Source organism: Lytechinus pictus, chromosome 10 (genome assembly GCF_037042905.1).
Source record: "Lytechinus pictus isolate F3 Inbred chromosome 10, Lp3.0, whole genome shotgun sequence".
Classification (NCBI taxonomy): domain Eukaryota; kingdom Metazoa; phylum Echinodermata; class Echinoidea; order Temnopleuroida; family Toxopneustidae; genus Lytechinus; species Lytechinus pictus.
This window is the reverse complement of record NC_087254.1, coordinates 7,113,134-7,122,465: the sequence shown is the minus strand read 5'-3', so window position 1 is coordinate 7,122,465 and position 9,332 is coordinate 7,113,134. Positions and strand designations below refer to the sequence as shown.

The 9,332-nt window shown below is 34.8% G+C and overlaps 1 protein-coding gene across 1 annotated transcript; it reads right to left on the bottom strand.

Moving 5' to 3' along the window:
* Window positions 1-912: 912 nt before the first annotated feature.
* LOC129269041 (UBA-like domain-containing protein 1) lies at window positions 913-8,666 on the bottom strand. The gene is made up of 3 exons (XM_054906491.2): window positions 8,147-8,666; window positions 5,629-5,706; window positions 913-5,178 (listed from the first exon to the last, which is right to left on the bottom strand). Exons 1-3 carry the CDS (start codon window positions 8,396-8,398, stop codon window positions 4,966-4,968), a joined length of 543 nt encoding a protein of 180 aa, XP_054762466.2. The 5' UTR covers window positions 8,399-8,666; the 3' UTR covers window positions 913-4,965.
* Window positions 8,667-9,332: the final 666 nt, after the last annotated feature.

Genomic DNA, 9,332 nt, shown 5'->3' with positions numbered 1-9,332 from the left:
TTCAAAACAAGGAAATACAACCCCACCCTACATTATACCATGTACATGTAGTAGGTCCGTGATGATTATACACAAACGACATGCGACTCGCTACATGTAAATGTCTTTTGTGTGTCTGCCACACACTGCAACGTAGATAACGGTCTCCAATTGCCGACGTACACAATACACCATACACTTGCACCGTGCATGGGAGAGACGCAAAGTCCAAACCAAAATGTAAACAATAAATGCGGTGTTGTCGCAATTCGATGCCACGCCGTAACACACAATGTACACGTAACCTAACTACATGTACATTACCACAAGGCGGGGTATTTTTCCGTCGATGGCATTTTGCAATACCCCATTGTTATTACAGCTCTTTAGCTACATGTACATGTATACAGACAGACAGATAATATTCACTTGGCATTATACATAAATGTACTGATGTAGCACTTCCATACATTTTGAACATTATACTGTACTTACATGTATGAATTTATTATAATTCTAACAGAATTGCATTGCCAGCTTATAATGTTTTTTTTCTTTTATGAGTCTCATTTTATATATGTTGAAAATGAATTAAAAAGTCTTGGATCCTGACCAAACAAAATTATCATGTAACAATTACATGTACTAACATCTCAAAATAGTAGAATACATACCTGTAGGCCTACTTCAATGTCTATTAAAAACAAACTTTCATTTCACACCATCCACACACCATACCACTTTTGGGACATACACTACACATTAAACACATTAAAATAAGCTGATGTAGATGTAGTAATATTTACCCTACATGTAGCATGCTAATGTATTGTATTTGAGGTGGAGGTTGGGGTCTACAAAAACTGTGCGGCTACATGTATAAAACCTCCAATACACTCATACATGTACAAAAAGACAAACAGGCAACAAATCTAATGTTTTCATGTGTCATTTCAACACTTTATTAACATATTTTGATGTGATAAAAACATACTGAAACAATCTTATATGGGAACAAAGTAGTACGAACACCAGTTATCAATAATATTTTTCTCTGTCTTTTTACAATTACAGTTGTACATTATTTTACATATGTCATATATAATCACATGACCGACTTGTTTCTTGAAATCAAGGTTCAAGGCAAAGGAAATAAACTCCTATAGTACAAAAAGAATTCTTTCTCACTTATGAGAACTATGAACTAAATTATAGATGAAATATTAACCTAAATTTGGAGCAACGACAAAGGCATTAATGTACGGTAATAGTGGACACTGGCATATGGTCAATCCTCACAGCTCACTGAGCAAAAATGCAATCATTGCCCAGAAGGTCCATGGTAAGACCCGAGAATTAAATTCATGCGTAGCGGTACTAAATGTACAAAGGTTAAAAACATAAATACCATGATCATCTGTATATTGTTCCAATACAGAGTTTTACAGACATATGTTATCATCTTTCTAAAGCAATGAGGGCTGTCACAGAGATACTACAAAGGCAAAACACCAGCACATGTAAAACCATGGTTTCAAAGACTTCCAACGGCACACCTACATGTATAGTGTGTAAATATATGTGTGTTGCTACGTTCCTGATCGATTATCAATACACGTACATGAAGGTTCTCGGGAGTCAATATATAGTAGATGCATTTATAGATCATGTCAACAAAACTTCAGTATGGTTAGTTTTAGTTATTAAATGCGATTAACATATTATAGATACCTTCCCATCCAAGAATCCAAACTACAGCTACAAAATTGCACTACTTACTAATATTGTAAATAAAGAATACGGTACCTTTCCTTATTATAAAAAAAAAATGTAAAGTACATCTTCAACTGGTAAACAGAATGGTACCTAGTTACTTGCATATACATGTAAGTTCATACGAATTTGAATGAGATACACATGGCGTAGCATATATACACCTGTTCGTAAAATTTGACATTCATTTTCAATAAAACATAACATGTCATATTTATCTTGACTTTAATATAGATAACACTTTTTTTTATTAATACATGCCATATTCCAACTACAACATGTAGGTTTTATTTGGTATAGAAAAAGTAGAAATTAAACACTTCATAACAATGCTCTTTCATTAATTTAACAAAAGAATTAAGGCTACATGTATTAAACTTCAACATGTAAAAAATTAATACATGCCATATTCAAACTACAACATGTAGGTTTTATGTTCGGCTTTAATTTCAAATTCCGCAAGACAGATTAAATCTTTTTAAAACAAGCCCACATCCTAACTTCATTTATAAATATGGCACACGCCGAAAATTGAAAAAAAAATACCGAAAGTTCAGATTCCAAAACATCAGTAGACTCTTATTCTTTTCTTTTTTTTACAATTACAAAACCAAATTTGTGAATATAGCCAAAGATTTTTATTTTTTATTTTTGCAAACTTTGATGTACATTTATGCAGTTTCAAGAAAAAATGTCTCAAAGAAAAGTCTATGATGATGCATGTCATATCTTAAATACCTTGTGACATTTGCATTAACATACAGTAATTACTATAAAACTTAAAATCGTACATGCTTCTGCATAATTTTGCAACAAAAATTACTTTGGTAAAATTTGGTCACAAAACATAATCTGATTTTTTTTTTAATGCGAATTTGCATTCAATGCCAATATGCCTGCCTGATATTAATGATCTTATTAAAAGAAAAACCAAAAAATTAATAATACATGTAGTTGTCTTAAACATATTTTTTCTCAGTTGAAATTGTTTCAAAATCACAATTAGCATGGGCATTCTGTAAACTAATATATTGTACTGTACCTAATCATTAGACTTTAAAATCCCAATTACAGAAATAAAAAGGGTATGAAAAATCATAAGACAACCTTGTCATAATTATAGGCTACTATGTGTACATCTTCAATAGTAATTCATTCAGGTCTCATATAAACTGCCATGTAGAAATAAAAAATATATATCATCATGAAAATCATCTTTCTGGGAAATTCCTGGAAGTACTGGCACTACAATGTACATGTACTGTACACTGTATGTACTGTACTCTGTACATACCAGTATTTACACAATATGATTTCCCTTCAATAAGATGCTGATGGTATATTGATAAAAAAAATGGCTGATTGAGGATAAATGTATGATATTCAGAATACAGCACACACAAACAACCATTTGCATATCACAAAGACTCAACATAACATAAAAGAAAAATCCCTACATGTAGACGCATGTAAAGTAGACAGTACAAACCATACAGTATATCACCGAGCTGTTTACTAGATTGATGTACTAGTTACACTTACAGTTACACAATGAACAGGTACATGTACTGTGTCCAAAAGTGCATACGTGTGCTACATGTAGATTGTAGAATCATAAAAAATACTTGTCAACAATAAATCAAACCCTACATATACAGTTTACATGTATGTAGTACCCCTTCAAGTTCAAATTAGCAGACTTGTAAAAATATTTGTACCAACAACTACACTGTAAATTCAATAATAAATTGCCTTTTACAGACAATGATGCAAGGGGAAAATAAAAATATCACAACTAAATGTTGATCATAAAACCAATTTAAAAAAAGGAACAATGCTCATGTAATTCCAAATACTCTAAACATGTACATGTGCAACTGAGATGGATGTACATGTACATGTACATGTCTATAAGGAAATAAAATGAATGCAACTGTAATCCCTTGTTTTTCTATCTTTTCAGTGATGTCCATTACATAACTTTGCAAACTCACAATGTTTACTCCAGCAGTCCAGCTGTACCTTGTACATGCATTTCTTTTTGAAGGACAAAACTCATAGATCACATGTCCATGTATGACCTACACATGCATAGGACATTAATACCAGTCCATTGTTTACCATACAGTAATCTCAAGTTTCTTGGTAAAGACCCTTTCAAAATTGTTTAAGGGTGAAAAGATGTATTGTAATGTGAAGTACGGTAACAAAAAGTGTAAAATGTGTATCAAATTAATACTTAAATTTCGCTACAATGTACACTAAACTAAAAACACAAAATTTGCATAAATAATGGTACATACATGTAGTATGTTAAAACTTGAGTTAATTGAAAAGATATTCTCTTACAATGCCATTTCTCTGCGTGCCATTATAGCTCAGCTGATTTTGAAGGTAACAGGTCATCATCGTCATCGTCATCCACATGACGAGGAATATTTTCTATAAACATCAAATCACTGTACATCACATACTGTACTGCACTGCTGCTTTACATATATGTGTGTATGACAATTATAGGTCAATGAAATGGTCTTCCTGAGTAGTCAAAGAATCTACAACGTACATACTTACACAAAAATGTATATGTAAATGCAATGATGAACACACACACACACTATCCTCATCAACTTTTGTCATAACCTTGGTCATTTTCAAGCATCAAATGCATCTCAACATGTACATGGCACATGCACCTTTTCTACATGTGAATTAAACTTAACTCCTTTCAACTATTTCCTGAATTCTATCTTGGTCTTAGTCATAGAGGAAGTGGATTCCTTGTACAAATTTATACATTCACACTCATGTGACCTCTACACTTTATATATCTCTCACACGTGTTACCTTGCAGGTACATACTGTAATCTCCCATTTGATGTCAACATGAGAAGGCTGGGGCTCCTGCAGAATGATGAATGGATTGACGCATCTTCATGAAGTTGTTGACAGTTGCTACGCTAAATATCAGCTGCAAAATATATGTTCCATGCAAGACACATGAATCCCTGCTGTTTCCATGGTGATGGCTATTCAGTATTGGACCTCCCTTACATGTCTGTCACTGCGCCGACAACAACCCAATATTCCGCTGCCTTCCGTTACATAATCGATCTTCTCAATAGAGTTTTCCTAGTATTGTCAAAGCTTCAAGAGCAGTTCTACGAGTGTGGCCCGCATCACAAATGCCACAGGGAATGGACGTGTGCCGATTCACCTCTGCGGCTCGACTTCCATCGACTGCTTGCTGTTGGGCCGGGCAAAGCAGCTGGGCTGAAGCTGTACAGTTTGTATGGGAGATGTGGCCATTGCCATGGGCGAGGCACCGAGGCATTTGTCCGTAGGGGTCGCCCCCAATTTTGAAAAGCTGGTGAGAATGTCTGGAAAGTTTGGCGGTGTTGCAGGTGTGTTCGCAGGAGCATGTATCTGCACAATTGAAAAAAAAATGAATTGAAACAACTGAACAAAAATAGAATGAATTTTTCAAACATGAACAAGAAATCAAACATGAGTCGGGTCTCAAGTTCTCAACTCTACAATCTGAGTTCAACAAGGCTACATGTAGCCTCAATGCCATTAAATTGATCATTGTCATGGATATTTTTGTGCTTGCTACATTGCACTTTTTCGTTTTATGCTAAGTGCCCTAATTGCCCTACACATATGGAAATTGAAAGTCAGGTGACTAGCACGGGCTAAAGGGTCAATGTTCTATAATGAAAGGTACTATTATTTAGACTTTGGAGGAACAATCAAGATGGTGTCATGATTTATGAGTTTGGGGTTTCGATGAAGCAGAAACTGTAGGCCTTCATGTACAATCACAATGTTCATATTCTCTGATTTTATTTTAAATGTATATCATAATGTACTCACCGAATGTCCCCCTTGTCTGTAGTACTGATGGTTATTAGCAGGAATAGCTGCTTCTTGGAAGAACACACTTAGCGCCGTCTAAAAAGAAAGTTAAAATATACAATGACACAATTAGGGAATATAATCATTAAAACCCAAATGCATACTGCAGATTTAAGCTTGACAAGGCACCAGAGCTTAATTTTACCCATGAAGTCAAAATCAATACCACAAATTTGAAAAAGCACTGCAGAAATTAAGATGTACACATGTATTGAAAAACACTCAAAGTATGTATTCCTACTATTGAGTAATAAATCTAATTTCCCCTATTTTTGGTTACACAACAAGATGAAAAGTATGTGGTGAACTTTAAAGAATGGACTCTTTATAAAGAATGCAGATTTGATCGAAAGTCAAAATACTAACATTATAAGATTATGATATTTGCTCATTTTCCTTCCAAAAACATTTGTCTGCTGCTTTTAACTCTGTATCACATACAGAGCGCTGCAGGACTCGGAATGGTGGCAGACATCAGGGATGAAAGAAAGAACACTCACTTTTGTTACTTTATCATTGCAAAATGGGCAGTCGACAAGGGCAAAAACCAATGTTGCCTTCCTTCCTTCTCAATCAAATCGAAGTGCATGTACGTGTAAGGTCCATGACAAGATTTAAATTTCTACATGTATTTTACACACCCCAAAAAATAATTTAGCGGCGGGGGGGGGGGGGGGGGGGGTGGTGGTGTTGGGCTGGAAAATAACAAAAGAGCCCTCAAAGTTCCCACTTCACTGCAACGTTACAGTTTATCCAAAGCGCCTGATACATGTATACATGTATGTAGGCCTATGCAATCGGTTGTGAGGAGCCCCTAATTATAATATTTTTTTAAATGCCTGAATGGCTGGCTCTAAATGAGAAATTGAAAATTACCCAAGCTAATTAGTGGGGCATTGAGGCCACTAGGCCAGTCAACTGGGCATCAACAAGACAACCAAAACCAGGGCCTTGGTTTCATTTAATTTGGGCCCGAGTGCCATGCATCATACATGTAACTGCTGTTGTACATGTACATTGTACATGTATGGGGGTTAATGTTATGTTTCCACTTTCAAGGAAATTTTCAGATTTCCAGAAAATTTAGATCTTTTCCAGGTTATTACAGGGAAATGAAAAATTTCTGGAGATCATACATGTAGGTGAACTGGATTAAAACAACCTTTCATATTTTTCAATTAAACAACCTTTCACATATTTTAATTGCTCTTATTAATACCTTCTATGCACGGTATATGCCTATCTAATTACAAACAGATTTACATTTATAATTTTTTTTCATGTACTGTATTACGTGGAAATGATGTAAGATATTGTCTACAGCTGAAGAGCTGTAGAGCATAAATTTTCTCTCTTTTGGTCATCTGCTCTTTGAAGATTAGCAATTCAATCGCTAACAAATAACCATTTGCATCATCAAAACCAAGACTCAACAGATGGATATAGATCTACATGTAAATTATAATTTTCTAATGTGTAACAATCAAAATTGACTTAGGGAGGGGTTGGATGTACAGACACACAGGCAATTGCCTGAAATTAGGATGCTGGGTCAGGAGTCCAGACATTTAAAAATTTTGAAGCCACCTTTTTTTTCAAAATGGACGTTTAAAATTGATTGTCCGGACACACAACCTGTCCAAAAACACTCCTCCGCTGTGGTCAGAGATCATCAGCAATTCTGCTACAACTTGGCTGGAATAACAATGACACAGCAACAGGGTTGCACACATACTGACATCATAGGCCTTTATTCGGAACTCGGGTTTAAATTAAACCCTGGTTTAAAGTTGTGGGAATAACTACGGAGAGCCAACTGGAGCACAAATCCCATACAGTACACATTATTAAATCTATTTATTAACCGATACTGATATGACACCCAAATTGTCTGGGAATGATAACTTAAGTATTATTCTTCATTATAAAACTTAAAAGCAAAAGGAAACAAAATAGTAAACATAAGAATTATACAATACAAACAGAATTTTTGGCTCCCCATAAAAGGCATAATACGGGCCATGGCATTGGTTTCAAACACAGTCACCATAGACTAGTATACCATGCGCAAACAACATGGACGACTCCATCTCCATCATCACTCTCTGCCCTCTGCATGTGTTTAACTTTGAGTAACGTCAAGTCGCTACGGCCCAGACAGGCCGGGTCAAACAAGAAACGTGGACCATCAATAAAATTAATAACTGGTAAAATACGTTCCTTCAACATGGTGACATTGTAGGGAAAAGATCTACCGTACCGGTATATGTAAATTAAGATGTAGTCTACTTCTGAAAAAAAACTGTTTTTTTAAAGATATTACAAATACAATACAGTGGCAGTGCGAAATACGACTGAGAATGAGACACAAAACATTCATTGGCAGTGCGCTGACATATAAACACAAACAAGAGCGTGGCGTTGGCGATGCAGAGATAAAAATAATTTGGAACCAATTTAATTAAATAAAAGTTACCTCAAATTGCCAATGTGTTTTCTGCAAAATTTGCCTGGCTTGATCAGCGTTACATCCAGCTGCTGAAACAAACTGATTAATCATAATTTGTTCCTTCAAAATAGCTTCCATTTTGAATTGATTCCGTTTGGCAATTCCACCCCAAATTTTCAGTCCTGCGTTGGCACCAAATCCTGAACAACAACAAACCCTGTTCTTCCGCAATACACGTAGGCCCGCCGTATATACATGCAATACAGTTTTGAAACGCATGCACAGCTAGCTCTCATCATTTGGCCTCCATTCGTCAAGCGTGCATGCAACATCGACTCGGCCAGAGGTTTATTGACAAATGACGTCATAAGTGGGGCGACGAATACCTCTGCTGATTGGTTGTTATATGTGTACAATTGGAATCGTCCATTATCAAAGAGGGGTGATCGGTTACAAACAAAAGCAAAGGTAGATTACGTGGAATCCCATGAATTGAATCATCACAACACAACATCCCGACACGTTGTCAACAAAGTAACGATTCATCAACAAAAACTTATTTGCATATCATATATGGTGATATAAATGCCTAGTTACGTGCAAATTGATACAAAATGTTACATGTCGTAAAGAATTGTACAATTGAATAATTGCATCGTCTGTATTGAATTGTAAAATAATATATGCATATATTGTAAATAAAAAAAATAAATATGAATACATAAAGCCTAAAGGAATGAAAATTGAATTGAACTATAAATTAACAAGTAAGAACGTTATTGAATTCTTAAACATTTGCATTATTCCGGTCAAACAGTTTTAGGCATGTCTTCATGTCATATCCCCACTTTCCTTTTTCTTATGTTATTACATGAAATCATAATTGTTTCATTTTTTCATAAATGTGTAAATAATGTGTCTTCTTTATGATGAAATAAGTTGCAGCAAGAAATAACTAAAGCATTTAATCAGTTGTCAATCCAATTGTTTTAGTTCTTGGTAGAAAATTTTGAATAAACCTAATTTCATATAATAAAATACAAAATAACAAGTGGGGATATGACACCATCAGTCCACCTAATGAATATTCATGGGACATACCTAGAACTGTTTCACCGGAATAATGCAAATATTTGCAAAATATATTAACAAAATATATTCACAAAATGATACAAACATGTATATTGAGATATCACATCATGCTCATCGTGCA

Excerpts from the sequence above, each read along its gene's own strand:
- LOC129269041 (XM_054906491.2), bottom strand. The coding sequence starts at position 8,398 with ATGCGTTTCAAAACTGTATTGCATGTATATACGGCGGGCCTACGTGTA. Across the intron at positions 5,707-8,146 it reads AAACACATTGGCAATTTGAG|ACGGCGCTAAGTGTGTTCTT; the intron begins GTAACTTTTATT and ends CTTTCTTTTTAG. Across the intron at positions 5,179-5,628 it reads ACAGACAAGGGGGACATTCG|ATACATGCTCCTGCGAACAC; the intron begins GTGAGTACATTA and ends TCAATTGTGCAG.